The sequence below is a fragment of the Scomber japonicus genome, chromosome 3 (assembly GCF_027409825.1).
Source record: "Scomber japonicus isolate fScoJap1 chromosome 3, fScoJap1.pri, whole genome shotgun sequence".
NCBI lineage: Eukaryota > Metazoa > Chordata > Actinopteri > Scombriformes > Scombridae > Scomber > Scomber japonicus.
The window spans coordinates 9,809,520-9,826,336 of NC_070580.1; the positions used below are offsets into that span (position 1 = coordinate 9,809,520).

The window sequence follows — 16,817 nt, forward strand, 5'->3', positions numbered from 1 at the left end:
CTGACCCCCAGTCTCTAAGAATGAGGGCCTTAATCAGGTCGCACAGGCTCAGAGCAGGCTCCACATTCCACACTCTACCTCCTAACGGAAGCAAACAGGCATCATGGCACCACTTAAAGTAGATGCAGTTGTATGCACACTTCCTGTCTGACTGTCACATTTTACATGTATACACTAATCAAATATACGTTCAGATTTTGTGATGACCAGCTTTTATCTTTATGTGTATGAGGAAATTATGGAAAACATGTCTCGCCACCACCACTCTTGTCCATGTACTCAGACCTTCATCCATCTATCTGTCCCTCTTTTTATAAGCCTTGCTTGGTGGCTGGTGGTGGTGGGACTGGCGGCCTCGTGTCCCACTTCATGGCTGGCTGGTTAGAATCACAACGAGGTGGGGCGACTGCTTCAGGGTCACTGGCTCTGCCGGCCCAGGCATTGGAATTAAGAGCTGCTGCGACTAGAGGGGGCCTCATCCTGAGTCTGCATGCTCAGCCCTCTGAAATAGGTTTACGCCCCACGCTGACCAGACAAAACTCTCATTCAGCTCAAAATAGGTTCTACTGGTCTTTATGTGTGTGGAGCACTTAAAGAACAGATGCACACACAGATGTAGACAGCATGAAGAGTGAAACCGCTAACATCGCACTGTCTTCATTACTAGTGTGTGGAGGAGACATGGGGTAGCATTACTTTACCATCACTGTTGCATCACTTTTCAACTAGCCTGCTTTAAAAAATAGTAACTTGTGATTTGAAGAACAACATTACTTACACGGGTCTGTAATAAAGAGTCCAAGAATACCCATTACAACTAAGAGTAAATACATATAATACATAAAGTGATCTGCCAGCCTTGTAGTGTTGTGGTGTATCTTAGAGTTTAGAAGAATAACACTGCAGGAGGGTCATCCTGCAGGTTTTCAACTCTGAGGGATTCTGATTAAGAGCTGTGTGTCTTTATGTGAGGATAGTGAGGCCAGTATAACCTGCGCCTCTGACTTTCCCTCTAGACTAAACCAGATCAGACAACACAGTTTTATTGAGACCAGGTGGAAGTGAAATGCGTGCGTTTTTCTGTGTCTGTTTTGAGTGTAAAGTGTGCATGAAAGTGGGTGCTTCATTCTCTCCTATCACTATAAATCAGTTACAGATTCGACCATAGCAAAACTGTTCCCCTCGCAGCCAGGAAGAGTTATAGAGACCGAGGTTATAGAGAAGCAGGAGTGATGTCCATCTTACCTGGGTGTCGGTGGGTCGGGTGGCAGCATTACATTCAGTGTCTTCCATGACAGCGCCATAAGACCCAACCACACACTTCACCGCGCGCATCTGGTAGCCTGGCCCACACGAGGTAGTGCACTGGGTTCAAAGAGGGGGAAAAAAAGGAGGAGTGTTGGGGGAACATTAGTAACAGTGAGCCAACGAGAATACTGAGAAAAAGGCAAGGAAGTCAAACAGAAAACAGACTGTTCATCTGAGCCAACAAAACAACCCCCTCACACAAACAAATAAAAAACAGTAAGTCAGCCTTGGCAAAGAAAGGGGGCTTCTTTTACCCCTCCACTCCACTGACAAACACACTAAGCTCAGTTGCAAGCAGATAAGAGTCTCAAATATCAAATACATGAGGAACCCTAACTCATATACATTGCACTTGTCGTTTTTCCCTCTGTAGTTGAGTCAGAGGGTACTACCCCGCACTCTCTTCTGCCTCACTGCCTCCAATGAAACAGGGTCAAACTTGTGTGGCGGCAACTTCAGCCACCATTTGACCACGCTTCATTAAACAGCTTCAAATATACCTTAACATGCACACATCCTCTGATGTTATGGGGAGGCACGAAAATATCTCACATTTTTGGGTGTTCGGTTCTCTGTGTACACACACAAATGAGACTGAACTTGCACACACAGACACTATATACTGTATGCATAACCCTATATAAAGCTGTTGTAGAACATCTTAACCCAGATCATCCACAGATTTTTTATATTTATTTTGGAAGGATGTGTTCTGTGTCTAAACAGGAAAGAGAATATGGAAGAAAGCTAAATGATGAGCTTAGCTTATCTGTGTCCTCCCCTTGGCTTATATCTTAGGAGATTCCATCAGAGGAGTAACAGCGTTTGTATACGTCATTCTCAGGCTGCTTCCTATCAATTGGGCAGACTTCTATGATAAATCTGAAGCCAGTGGTTGTGGATCATGATGTCAAGAGTGGCGTCTTAGATGTTTTAGAAAAAACACCACTTGGTTTTCTTATATATGACTCACATCAAGCATGGATATACAATACAGCCTCAATTTATGCAGTCATTACAGTCTAGTTTAAGCATACAAGAGTACCTGCCATGATTACTTTATCTTTAACAGTCAATTCTAGAAAATAATACAGAATGTCTCTATAAGGAAAACAGTGTCATTTTAGATCATAGACCAAACTGTTATCTGCTGTTTCACCTGTTGTGGAATATTAATACTTTACTTACTACCACACATTAGGTAGCTATATCACAGGAATTGGCATCAGCCCTTCAGCTGTACCACTCAATCAGTACCTATCCACTTTACCCACACATGACCCGGATTGAACAATTCTCACAACCTAGAACAAAGGATAGAGTACAGTGTATACTATGTTCTATACATTACTGTTAACACAGAGGTTACTCACCTGTCCCCAGGGTCCGACCTGCCAGGAGGCACACTCCTGCTGCTGGCATGTCTGCACCGACTCAGGTTTAGCAGAACCACAGAAGCGGTCGTCTAGACGGTCCTCATCAAACTGACACCATGTCTGGCGGTGCTTGTAGCCTTTCCCACACGTCACAAGGCACTAAAAAGTAAAAGTTTCAGGTTTTAGAAATAGATATGTATACAGTTTATTACATGAACCCTAACCCTGCTAGTTCATTACAGAGGATGATCACTTGGTGTTGTGTAAAGCAGGATATGCAGATTTCAAAAGAAATGGCCAAAAATCGGGGCAAAAGTGTTTATTTATGTGTGAGTATAGTGTATATGTATACAGTACAGTGTGGCTGTTTGTATTTAGCAGCACCACATGGGAGATGTAAAATATTTCTGGAATGCAGCCCAAAGCTGTGCAAGCTCCTTGGTCTACAATGTGTAAATTGTACAGCAGTTAAGTACAATCTTACCCTGCAATCACCGATTTCCCAAGACTCACTGAAGTGGAAATAGGGGAGTAACTCTCCCAAAGTTGAGACATGCACATTCAACACTGGGATTTTACATTTGACCCAGATTACAGCTGTTTTATTTACAGTATGGACCATTCCCCATTGTACTGAGTAAACCCACCCATATAAACACCAGGAAGTCTTCCTCAGACATAGAGTAAATGTAATGTACTGTATATGTACATGCTTTCTGTATTTTTATGACTCATAAACTCATAAATATCATCATTCCTCTCCATCTATGTGATGGAAATGAAGTGAAATCCAACATTTTAACTATAAAAATATTTAGTGTATATAAAGGTTCAAATATCATTAATGTGGTGTGCCATCATCTACTCAGCCTATGTACTTCCTTCATTAGAAGCTCTATATTTGACCAGTCATCCTCTAAAGGCAAAGGGAACACAGTACTAACTGAACTGACCTCAGACCAATCGCCAGTTTTCCATTGTGGACAGAGGAATTCATTGCAGGGTTGGACAGTCAGCTTGTCCCTTTGACTGCACTTGCTCTCATCACCGCCAGCCTCTGCTGCCTTTCGACACACTGCCCCTCGTCGGCGGGTGCCCCCACCACAGCTCTTGGAACACTGAAGTACAAACATTTGAACATCAACAAGTGGTATCATCCTTTGGTAAACTGACACAAAGAACAAAAATTTGGACACAAACCTCACATTTCCTACAACAGTCTTACCTCTGACCAGGGAGAGTACTCCCAGCCTCCTGGGTCACAATCTCCATGGCAACCTTCCTTGTCATCAGGTTTGCGCTGACCACTACAGTAGCGGTCATCTACCTTCTGGGTTTTGCCATCTGTACGGCTGATTTTGGCACAGAATATTTCCAGGGTACGATATCCAAGGCCGCATTGGGCTGTGCACTCACTTTTACGGGCAATATGCCACCTACATCAGGAGTGATGGATGTCAGTATTTTGTAAAGGACCAAGTGAAGAAAGATGTGTTGATTGGTTGACATAGGTACTAAAGGTGGGTGAATTTGCTAATACAAACCTGAGTTCACATTCTGTGTTGCAGGGCTCAGTGATGACGGCAGGTCTGGCTGTACCATGACATCTCTGGTCTGACACCACCACCCTGTCTGACTCTCTGCTACAGAGAATCTTCCGCTTGCGCTCTCCTATGAAGACACAATGAAATAGGTTTGGATACCAGGCAAATGAAAAAGTCAACAGTCTCTTATTCTAGAGCACCCTACAACAAGGAAAAGTTGAAAAATTGCATCCACAACAGTATTTTTTGCTACCTCCACACTTCATGTGCAAGGATATTAAAAATGAATACGAATAATACTGATTTTGCCTCCTGTGTATGTTGTTTGATGAGAAATCAGAATGCAAATATTTATATAATAACTTCATCCTTAAATGAAAGTGCACACTACCTTTCACCCCCTGACCTCAGCTTCTGTGTGATCCTGCAAGATGTTATCTGAGTCAATGCAACAGCTTGCTCAAGTTCAACCTAAGTCACCACAGGAATCTCAATGAATACCAGCAGCAATGTGTATCTGCTTCACCTTGGCTCCTGTGTTGACATCCTTCTACTGAATCACAGTGCACCTACTGTACAGTGAGGGAGAGAGATTTAAACCTCATGTGAGTCCAGGAAATACACTCTCTATCAGTACCTCATGTTGCCAAGTTTTGCAACCCAGTGCTATGAGAGCTTCCTTTGGTCCAGACTGTCAGAAAGGCTGTATAAATTGGAGAGTCAAAATATGCTAAGACTGAACTCATTGGTTTCTCTTTTTTTAATCTACTCTTGGTCATTCAAGCAGGACAGTGGCAAAAGTGGATGAAGAGGTTCTCAGACAAAATGGTAGACTCATAACACATATTAGGTTTTCGAGTCTACTTGCAATCTGCCTCTGCACGCCCACATGTTCACAGCCAAGCCAAAGAAGATAATTTGCCTAAACACACTATGAAGTTCAGATTTAATCGCTTGTTCAAAACCTTTAAGTCTGGCATGAACGTGTGAGCCTCTTCTCACAGGTCCAAACATCTCCCCTCTTTGTTCCATCTCATCTCACCACACCATTTATCATTCATTACACCCATCGCATCATTCTGCTAAACCCTTGAGCCTCTCCCTCACCTTGGCACAGGCGGCTGCACTCCTGCCAAGGGCCATAGGCATCCCAGAAGAATTGCTGAGGTTTATCTTCTATGGGGATGTTGAAGGAGTACCTGACGTCTGGGTTGTAAAGGTTCCCGACAGACAGCACCTGAATGAAAATGCATTACAAAGCAGTTAGAATGATTTGAACATAACAGATTATCCTTCAGCGAAAACATGTCGAGACCAAGCCTGTAAAAGCATTTAAATTCCTAAATTCAATCCATCCTGGGTCTCACTAATGCCACTTCTTCTAAATCAGTCAAGCTTTGCATCTCATAAATGGTCAATTAGAGAAAACAGTTTACCTGAACGATGATCTCCTCCTCGATGCGGTCAGTACAGTTGATCCTCTCAATGACATGGTCAGAGCCACTGTACTCGATGACAGCATTTCCTACTTTGATTTCCCTTTTGAACATGCTGACCACAAACTCTCCATTAAGCAGGAACTCTCCACGGCTATTTGATATGGCTGCAGGGAGACAGAAAACAACAGTCACATACGGTGTTTGATCCCACTGGAACAGAGGGCCAGAATGAGTAGTATTCCCTGTAAAATCAAATTATCGTTCCTTAATTGGCACGCAATTGCAAAAAATGTTAAAAATGTGAAATGTTTGGTGGAAATTACGTAAGAGCCTGAGCTAACTTTAACAATGCAACAGCCCATTTTTGCAGAGCAGGTCGGCAACACAGTGGCGGACGTTTTTCGTTTACAGTAAGGAACATGAAGCAGGCAGCAGAAAACCTTATTGGGGTAAAATAATCCCCTATTCCTGGAGAAGTCCCATCCAGGGGCGTCCTGTTCTGCTCAACAGCCAGTCTGCTGCACTCATTCACCCTAATGCGATTATGGAGCTAATTTCCTGCCTTTACTTTCCTCGCCATTTCACACATATGACTGTGGACAGCGGCACTCATTCTGGCAATCTTCCCCATTTTGGGCCCCTAATGACTGTGCTCATACACAAATACATACAAATACTCACAAAAAGCTACACACAAAGGGTCACATGTGGAAAACAATGTACAGAAGCTTGCATGTAGTGTTAGGGTGTATCCAATACTCAAGCTTTCAGTCCAACACACACACAGAATCAAAGACATAATAATAACAACATGCAATTATATATAAACTACACATACTAATAATGGAATGGTACCCAGAGGGCTGTCTGAGCTCAAGTATTAGCATGCTCGTGCCAACAAGACGTGCACTAACTGCTGACTAAGCTGCCACATCCAGACTGACAGACAGGCATGTGGTACAGAATGAGACATTTAGCACAGAAAATAACACACCTGCACAGACAAAAGACACAAAAGCTTAGAAACTACCTGACCTTGCAGGAATGGTACCCACAGGCCTAGTTCTGGTTCATTAATGTGTTATCATGCATGACATATGCCAACTCAATAGGTTTGCACTTCATGACTTTACACTAGAAGGTGAACACTGTCATTCACAGGCAGACAAGCAGAGACTTAACGCACTGCTTAAAGAAGATGCATTTTGCATATTGCTTCAAAAACGGATGGAAACCATATGGATGTATGATTACTGGCAGTAGTTTCTTTCAAACACTGTTGTGAGTTACAGAGAATGTTGTATGTTGTGTCTTACCGAGGTAGTTGTCATCCTCCGGTTTCCCTGAGTAGCTGTGTTGACGCACATCTATGTTTGTAGCACCACTGGGTATTCGCACTACTTCATTATAGCCTGTAAAATATCATGAACAGTACATCTGGATCATTACTACACTGAGCTCTGTGTCTACGTTAAGAACCTACGCTAGTATGAATACAGGTACAAATGTGTTCAAGCAATTGATCAAGAGGATCTAAAGGGCCGTTATTATTTATACCTGCTGAATGAACAATGATGTGATAATAAAAAGAGGCTGTCACTTACCGTAGCGTACAATGTTGAAGGTGCCTGCTACAGTTTTGCAGGAAGAGTTGTCACCTCCGCACACGCCACATTTGTCCCTCCTGGCTTTCGAGTTCAATACATGGTCACAGCCTGCTTGCTGCTCAGTAAAAAGGGAGGAAGGTATGAAAAATAAAAAGAGAAAATACCAGGAGTTATATACATTGTAATTGTAAAGGTCAAAAGAAATTAAGTGGAAGAGAACTTTAAAAAAGAGGAGCAAAAATTGCCTGAAGGATAAAGATAAGGAGGAGATAAAACAGGCAGATGACATTCTATCAATGGTTCCCAAACTTTGAGGCACCCTGTTGTGCCATGAGGACCGGCCAGGGGTGTCATGAAATGAATCATATCATTGTTCATGTATTGTACAGTTTCACCACAAAAAACACCTGCAACATTTACATTAACAATGTGTTATGTTACATTGTCAAAAATAAAAATATGAAGAAATAAGGAATAAGGAATAAATAAATATATATATAAAATTCTATAGACTCTGTATGATGACTCACTGTTGCCAGTTGTACTAAAACAAGACACTTTCTGGCTCTGGAGTTTTGCAAGAGCTCAGCAGTCAGAAAAATGTGAGCGTCAGATCAGTGATGGAAAGATTTGAGATGGTAAACAGCTCAAAGGCACGCTGAAACATCTCAGCTCTCAACACAGTGACGACTGACAAAACTACGACGTGGCTAACAGCTTCACGGATAGACTGGCTGCTTGCGGAAGACAGATATCCATCACTGTCCATGCTAATTCATATTTGTGTTTTAAGGCTCTCTGATCGCTGGTATACATGGAAATAAAACAGTGGAGTTAGATGTGCAGGTTGTTCTCTCTCTACATGAACAGCAGCTCACATGTCACATTGAAATGCCTGCACACTTTTTCTGTGTACAACTTAAAAACAAACTCATTTTAACTGAAGAGAATCAGATGGGTGTTGTGGTTTTAAAAAGTTTGGGAACCACTGCATTAGATGACAATGAATGCAATGGTAGCCTGACAGAATAGGGAAGTCGGGTTTTTTTTCAAAACAATATAAATGCAGGTTTTTATTTGAGCTGCTGAGCAACTATCCCCCTCTGCCATTACAATTTTATTTCTTAGTGAAGTGGTGATCATGAAAGAACTCAGTCACCCTTCAAATAGTTACATACAAGCTTACTGAATTGCGACTATATCACTGACACACATCTGAAATAAATTTCCTTCATGAAACCATGCCAGAAATGCCATATGAACTTCCCTGTATGTAACTGATTGTAGCAAAAGACATATTTGATTTTCTAAAAAGGATCAAGAGCTTAGCTTTTGTGCCAATGCATCAATCAAAATTAATTTGCCATGGCCAGCATACTAAACCACAATCTAACCAAAACACTGTGTGGTTCAGAGTGTAAACAGAGCAGCCCACTGCTTCTTTCAAGAAGTACACTGATTCGTGTTTGTCAGTAATCAAGCTTTCAAAGTAAAATCTATTTGTCACAGGAGCTAAGCATATACACATTCTGGTTTGGCAAAGGATGAAAATGCATTTTGAAAATATTTTCTGTATGGATATAGAAATTATGATATCCATGTAAGATTTACATATCATGTGCCTGTTAATGTTTAGACGTGCAACCATGTGCCATGTAGGAAACTTACCCTGCACAGGCCCTGGACACAGATGTCATTGGTGTCGGGTCCGCACGGCGTGCCGTCAATGACCCTGTCCCTGAGCTGATAGTAGGCTGTGCTGCCTGCCACCCTGCAGAACAGCTTACACCTGTCCTTCATCAGGACTGACAGAGGAGGCAAGAGTAAGACAAGTCATTAATACCCATAGATATTAATGCCAAGCTAATATTATGTCCATAACATATTAGCAGAAAAGTTCTAACAAAAGGAGCAAGCATGATGCCTGTGACTCACTTCCACTGTATTTGGGCACCCAGCGAACATTAGGAGGTAGACCGTTGATGTTGAAGTGCCTGCCATCGAAAGCAGCACATTGCTCCTCCCTGAAGTCCTTTTTCTGCTTGGAGCAGGGCTCAGAGTTACAGGAACGAAACTTCATTCGACGACCCACACAATACATTCCTCCGTTCCTGGGCCTGGTGGGGTGAGGTTGGAGAAGTAAGTGGACTGATCATTTGTCTAATTTCGTAAAAGCTCTTAGTATATGCTATGGTGAGCATCTTTTCTCTACTCTTTTTGCCCATTTTGTCTTTTAATGTTACTGCCCAGCATCACACACCTACCTGCTTCTCCTACATCGGTCCATTAACAAGGATTAAAGGCAACATTCAAAAGGATTCAGTGAATTCTGTTTATACAGTACAAGGAAACAATCCTTTAACATCTGCCATCAGTGAGCCTGTCTTGATGAACACTAGCTATGGAAAGAATTCCCTCAAGGTGGATTGATCTATGGAACACTGACTTTGGCAGCTAAGATGGAGACAAGGTCCACCAGGCATGCATGACAACAAAGAGAAGGACTGCTTACACGGGTCGGTTGCATTCGCGCACGGCAATCTTGATGCCCCCGCCGCATGTCCTGGAACAGGTACCGAAGGGACTCCAAACTCCCCATGCCCCCTCCACAGGTGTGGCATCATGCTCTTTGACTATACACAGGCCGTGTTTGCAGTGCTGCAGCGAGAGAGAATGGGAAATGAGAGAAGACAGAATAGGAACAGAGAGATTGAGGGAAGCCAGTGAAAAAGAAAAATGAAAGCGCGAGACAGAACAGTCAAGAAAGGGAGAGGAACAGACTGAGTGAGCACATGAAATCTTATCCTTGGAACTGGCAACACATCTATCTGTTCTCCTGTGCTTTGATGCTAATCTGGGAGAAATTATACAGTGAAGCAAATGGAAAAAAAAAAAGAGGAACCGAAAAAGACATTTCATGGCTGTGTCTGGCTGGACATGAGACAAGAAAACATCACACACATTGTCAATAAATATATGTCAGCTCATAACAGGAGGATAATCTTACACTATTCAACAAACAGACTCCAGCTTAAGTGTTTAATGCGGTGGACTCTGGCATGGCATGGGATGGGAGGCTGTTGTAAACATGAAAAGGTTTCAACATGTGTGTATCTGTGTGACTTTAGACTGGAAGGCTCATGCCTCTTTCATATACTCTCGGTCAAAGTAGCAGGAAGTGAGAAAGTCCTAATTAAAAGCTACACTCTCCATCATTCACAGCTTCATGCTATCTACACATCAGTTTTGTCACTCAGAATTTAATCGCCTGCGAACAACTTTATGGTCATGAGTCACCGGAAAAGTTGTAGGATCAAAAGTAGGAAATGTGGTGAGGATTGTCTATTCATAACACAGAACCATATGAGTATTAAACTGTAATGTACTGGATCAAAATGTGGCAATCAGATGGAGTGCGCTTCTTCCCTTTACATGTCCATCCCAAAGTTTTTCTCTAGTAAAAATCACTTCATCTTGCTCCTGATGCTTTTTTGTGTTATCAAAAATGTGCCTTTCCCTTGTCTTTTTTTTTTTTTTTTTACTTCACGCTGCTCCCACACACAGTGCTCTCTCTAAACATCTGTCTCCATTTTCACGTGACGTTTACCTTTCCAGGGGAGCAGTCGGTGCCGTCTGCCCATGGCATGTGCTGGGTCCTGCAACCCCGCTGTGCGCCCTCTGGACTGGTGCACCACAGCCTCCGACACTGAGTCTAACAACACACAATCCCGCACATACAGTAGTGTTAAGTGTGTTTCTGAGGTTCCAGAAAAAAACAACTTTTATAACATTATGTGACTTTAAATTGTCATGTTGAATAATCTCATATAAACTCCAATTGGCAGAAAGCACATTATGGAACATCATGCCAGAACGTGACTCTGTACAGTACGGTTGCTGTAACAGCCACTACATTAGCAAGGTGTTTCTGATGTCTCACGTCTTTCTGTCAGGGTGGAAGACGTGTGCTGAGAAAAATATTCCACAGTGCATAATGATAGAAGACATGCTGCGTTATTGGAGACATTTCTGGACTCTACATTTAAATTATGAAAATACATATACAGTAGCTGGATGGCTCACTGTAATGATTCAAATTCCACCTTTCCTCTCATTCATGTTTTAAAAGGAGTTATTAGCAGAATTTAAAACCTAACGAGACACAATGTTTTTAAAGTTTATTAAATGTATGTTTTCTTTCTCAGAAGGAGAGGATGAAGATCAGTATTTTGTTACTAAATATAGCGAGTGACTTTAAAGGCTTCTTAGTTAGCTGAAACACACTGCAGCACATGATCATAAAACAAGAGGCTTCTCTCAGAGACCCACGTGTACAACATGACAGTTTAGATTTGCACACCGACTCCACTTACCATATAAGGGCACACCTGTGTTCCCGGCCCAAATATCAATTCACACTGTTTATTGACATTGTATATCCGTCCAGGCAGCTGCTGCGAGAGAGTGTAAGGCCTAGAAATGGGTTCGTCGAGCAAGCACTCACCATATCCTGTGCTATTAAGAAATAAAAATAAAATGACTTAAAAGAAAAAAGGGAAAAACAAGACACAAACAGACAGAAGACACACTCAGTACAGCCAGAGAGGTTATGTTTCTGTACATATACAGAACCCATACAGTACAGACAGCTTGTACTTAATGTTGGCAGATAGCTGATTATATTCAATCAGCCATAGGTAGTAGTTGGGGTGAGTTTAAGAGTTATTTGGGGGCTTTAAAACAGAACTTTGGATAGTCGGGGGGTGAGAAAGGGATGACGGAAAGTTGCCAGAAACCCTCCCATCTTTTTCATTTGACTAAAGAGACTTGAGGCTAGAAACAACTAGAGGCTCCTGAGAAATGATGGCAGTTTTTGGAGTGTCAGTGTTCATAACTTAGAAAGTTGGGCATTGTTGCCAAAAGTGAAAAAAGACGACTGTATGCCATAGGCTGAACTCTCCCTGCTGCTGCTTTGGTTTCTGGAGACTATTTGTGAAATCTCTGTGATACAGTTTGATAAATGCAGAATCTGTCAAAGAGCTTAACAAACATAAATTCAAAAACTCCAATAACAAACTTATTTTTACATGACCTTACAACTTAGCATATCCTGTTTCACTTCAGGTTGTTTGAGTTGTTCAGTCATTTCTCTAAAACAGTACATAAACATGAACCACATGACCTAATCCCTATGTATGTTTGGAACAATGTTGAAGAAAAAGAGTGCAACATACTCGAGGAACTCTGTGATGTACTTCCTGCTACACTTGGACCACATCCAAGGGTTTGTGTTGTAGTTGAGCGTGGGAGCCATCACATGTTGCTGAATCTTAACTCCATCCTCCTTACACTTGTTACTATCATCATGGGGCATGTTGAACCTGGCAGAGAGAAAACAAACAGACTGGTGTTAAACTAAACAATGCTGTTACTGAAAAGTTTGGAAGGTTTCTTTCCTTTTTGTTAGTATTAATTCTACTCGTTGTAGTTTATGTAGAGCAGAAGCAGCTCTGTAAGACCACTGCCTGGATGATATAACTATAACAAAGCTAGCACCACACTGATAAATGCTTTTGTGCTCTCTCTGGCTGGGACTGTAAAGTTTTAATATCTTAGTGTTTCTCCAACAGACAAGAAAATTGTAGTTTTGTGGTGATTCTATATTTCTTCTGTCACTGTATTGTTGTCTTTGGGAAAGCCATTCAAGGTTGCTGTTGAAACTAATGCAGAGTACTGTATTGCCTGCCTGTGGGGATTTTGGAAAGAAACCAGCACAATATTAAAATATATGGACGCCAGGCGATAGACATAGCAGAAGGATTTAGATGTAAAAACCAGAGTGCCGTGAGTATAAGGGAAGCATTAAAGCTCCTGCTGGGTGAAAACATATGGGCCTGGTCGGTGCTGAACAGGTACAGCACCACACTGCCCCCAGCCCCACACTGACCCTCACCCCACCTGCCAGGTACCATATAACACTAAGCTCTGTGGCTAAGCAGTCATGTTGTCACAGCTTGATGCGGATAAAAATGGAATTCAACAATCCCAGCATTTGTTTAGTGGTTAGAAAGACCATTTGTTAGAGATGATGAGGGCTGTTGAGGTCTGTAACAGTCTCCAGTGTAGTAGGCTAACCCCCCCTCCCAGCTTTGGCTGACTCAGGACTTTGGACAATACAGAGTTTGCTGAGGGGCATTGGTCAACAACCAGTGGTTTTTACTTTTCAATTTTGAGAGATAAATCTACAGATGCTTTTGTCTTTTCCCCCCTTCAAAATTAAAGGCAGAAAAAAATTAGGATGTGTGATTAGAAACAGTCAGAAGATAAAACTGGGAAACTGTACGGCTTTTGTGTTGTCTACATTTTCAAGATTCCTTGATCCCCATCTGCTGGTAAGGCATTTGTGGATTCCTGGAAAGACCTTTGAAGCTGTACCAATGCCTCACTGTAGCCAAAAGTTTCACTAACTGGGAGTGATGACAACACTTGAGATAAAACAATCATTGGAAACATGCTGTACTTACACATGACCAAGTTCATGGGCAATAGTGAACGCAGTGCTCAGTCCATTGTCCTCGCTGATGCTGCAGCTCCTGTATGGATCACACACGGTCCCCAATTCTGCCAGTCCTGAAAGACAAGAGGCTCACTTCATTCTTCCTGATTCACACCTTTATCATTTTCTACATGTAAAGCATATACGTTTGTTTATAATTCAGCCCATTTAGAAAACAAACCCACTTACCCAAGGTGTCACATTTATCCCTTGCTCTGCAGATGTCTTGCCTGTGGTGAAGAAATAGACAAATGGTCACGGTCAATGGTACTGTACAAGAGGAAAAACACTTTCAGGGATCCTTCATATAATATCTAAAGATCCTTCCATTCATCTGGCCTCTGGATTCAGTTTAATCCAAGTCTTTGATGCAACTGATTCTCAGAATTTATATAGCGTTTACAGTGTTAGTAAAACACAGTATAAGCACACAATACACTATACGCCACTAAAAAATATTTTTCTTATACCTTGTGATGAGGATGGCAGTGTCATGATGGGAGTGGTGGTTGTCATCCAAGATATTTTGACTCTGTTGCCAAATGCAGAAGTTCTTTAAAGTGGTCTGTGCATTAAACGAAATGACAGGACCATCCTGAAAATATGTAGAAAGTAAGAGAATGAAAGAAAACAGTGAGTAAAGTATGTCATTTGATTTGTATGTATAGGCAAAACATACTTATGTATGCAAGTATGGAGATTAAAGCAGATTTTGTAGTCTTACCAGTTCGTTGTTTATTATGACTAACTTCACAATCACAATGTTAATGAGATTGCCAATGCTGGGATCTTTGTAGATGGAAGATACCTGAAAAAAAGAAGAAAAAACTATGAACACTATGAACAAGTTATGATTAGTTTTATTATGAGTACTTTCATTAACGTAAACCAGCTTAAATGTGACACAGTATATTTACAGTGGTAACTTGATCATGGACTGCCATGCAGTTTCAAGTAGGTACCAGAGAATTTGGTTGATTGGAGGATCAAGTTGATAATGGCCTGAGCCCCTGTGGAGAAAGCAGCCTTTGCCAAGACCAGAATATAGGTCATCTCAGCCTCCCCCTGAGGACTGCCGGCCTCAGACGCCTGCGGAAGCTTGTATTTGAAGTGGCTAAGAGTATGCGGTCTATGTGACATACCTGAGCTTATTTTTTAACATTCATCAAAGCTGTCAGACAGGCTTTGCCTCAGGCTGCCCTCTCTTCCCCCTGGCCGTTTGAAAGTGGTGTTTACCCCTGCCCTGGGCTGCCCTTTTCCCTCCCACAGCCCTCCTCCAAATGCTAGCTGACGGACTTGCAGCACAAACAGCAAAGCAGTGCAGGTACATACATTTACTATACAGATGCAGATGTACATGTGCAGCTACTTTCTGTTCATACGTGCATATATATAGACACATAAACACACTTCAGTCACACAGCTGACCACAACCAAAACATCTTTCTTGAAGCCATTAGACAGAGTAGAACTTACTATGGACATTAATGTGAGTATGTAGTGCTGTAGGTTGCTGCCGTGATGTTCCACCATTTTGCTGTCGGCCACCAGCATGACTTCAACGAAGCGCGGGTAGGAGAGGAAACGCTTTGATCTCCTGTGAGGTCCTGAGTCACCACTGCTATCATTTGATGGTCTAGCGCTAGCACTGCTGCTCTCTGATCTGAGCAAGGCATCACTGGTCAGACTGGCACTCAGTGACTCCATGTCATTGAATATACCGGTGCTGACCACCGGGGCTGCATTAGACACAGTGGTCACCCCTGCTGCCGGCCGTCTCTTCGGCTTGTGCCTCTTATGTCTGTGTTTGTGTCCTGAAGAGAGAAGCCAGAAGGAATGGAGTATATGTAAATACACAAAGATGCAGCAATGGTCGGAAATACACTGGGTCAGGAAAAACAAGACAAGATATGAATGTGTTAACAGATGGGCTATAGCTGTGGTTTATGCCTTTAAAGCTGGAGATGCATGAGCTGGCTATTTGTAGGTTGATATTGTTAAGATATGTTGAGTCCTCTTATCCTTTTGTTTATTGTTGCTCAGAGTGGGTTGACAAATGCACACTGCCTGGAGTGCCTTTTTTCTCTCTCCGAAGAGGGGAGAGAGGAGGGCAAAGAGTTCAGGCTAGGTAAACCTGGCACCCAGCCATAAAAAAAAATGGAGCACAAACTGCTGGGCACACACCAAAAGAAGACAGTCCAACTACTGGGCAGGAGCAGAACTTCAACGTTTAGGAGAAATTAAGTCAGATTGTATCATGAAGTGGCAACAAAACTGCTGAATGTTAGTCTTTTTGGTTTTTTTCTCTCAGCACATGCAAATCATCCTTCTGGACCACCAGCAATGCACCACCTCGTATGTAACAGGAAGCTAGACTACAACATATTGCAGTACAATTAGAGTGTCCATGATTTATGAGCCTGATCAAAAAGAACAATTTGCTCTACTTCAAAACTTACAAGATTACAATGGGACTTTATACAAGGATGAATCACTCCTCGCCAAAATGGCTCTTAGTCAAATCTGTGTTCCCTCAGGCTATGATATCAAACACACACACACAAATGAGTGAGTGTGTGTGTGTGTGTGTGTGTGTGTGTGTGTGTGTGTCTGTGTTTGTGTGTGTTTTATACAGAACGGGTCAAAACAGTCTGCAGAAAGATGTGCAGTACACAAAGAAGCAATATATCCTGATTTATTTTCTTAGGTTGGATTATTTGACAGTTTCACGTTAGCGTCACTTTGCTTTTATACAATTTACACTGCATGTTCATGGCAGTGGGTCTACCCAACTTTCTTATCAAAGAGGCAGAGGAAGTACAAGAGTCAACAGGAAGTTCAACCAGTAAACTGAGATGGGATGATACAAGGGTGAACTTCCAAATGATTTTTCCTGTGAGTATGCAGTGAGAGTTGGAAAGCGTCCGGCCCTGCTGTGTGGCAGCTGTAGGCGCTAACTGTGCAAGCTATGACATGATGTGTGAGCT

The 16,817-nt window shown here is 42.2% G+C and overlaps 1 protein-coding gene across 1 annotated transcript in view; it reads right to left on the bottom strand.

Moving 5' to 3' along the window:
* LOC128356296 (A disintegrin and metalloproteinase with thrombospondin motifs 9-like) overlaps positions 1 to 16,817 on the bottom strand; it is a 41,612-nt gene that overhangs the window by 21,307 nt on the left and 3,488 nt on the right. The window contains exons 4-23 of the mRNA XM_053316791.1: positions 15,307 to 15,644; positions 14,555 to 14,638; positions 14,301 to 14,425; positions 14,020 to 14,060; positions 13,799 to 13,904; positions 12,509 to 12,655; positions 11,648 to 11,789; positions 10,882 to 10,986; positions 9,787 to 9,932; positions 9,210 to 9,391; positions 8,943 to 9,079; positions 7,272 to 7,389; positions 6,984 to 7,079; positions 5,665 to 5,831; positions 5,336 to 5,465; positions 4,229 to 4,355; positions 3,910 to 4,120; positions 3,638 to 3,802; positions 2,682 to 2,843; positions 1,246 to 1,365 (exon numbers count right to left, since the gene is read on the bottom strand). Of these exons, the coding sequence (XP_053172766.1) occupies positions 1,246 to 1,365; positions 2,682 to 2,843; positions 3,638 to 3,802; positions 3,910 to 4,120; positions 4,229 to 4,355; positions 5,336 to 5,465; positions 5,665 to 5,831; positions 6,984 to 7,079; positions 7,272 to 7,389; positions 8,943 to 9,079; positions 9,210 to 9,391; positions 9,787 to 9,932; positions 10,882 to 10,986; positions 11,648 to 11,789; positions 12,509 to 12,655; positions 13,799 to 13,904; positions 14,020 to 14,060; positions 14,301 to 14,425; positions 14,555 to 14,638; positions 15,307 to 15,644 (2,849 nt within the window). The remainder of the gene's footprint in view (positions 1 to 1,245; positions 1,366 to 2,681; positions 2,844 to 3,637; positions 3,803 to 3,909; positions 4,121 to 4,228; positions 4,356 to 5,335; positions 5,466 to 5,664; positions 5,832 to 6,983; positions 7,080 to 7,271; positions 7,390 to 8,942; positions 9,080 to 9,209; positions 9,392 to 9,786; positions 9,933 to 10,881; positions 10,987 to 11,647; positions 11,790 to 12,508; positions 12,656 to 13,798; positions 13,905 to 14,019; positions 14,061 to 14,300; positions 14,426 to 14,554; positions 14,639 to 15,306; positions 15,645 to 16,817) is intronic.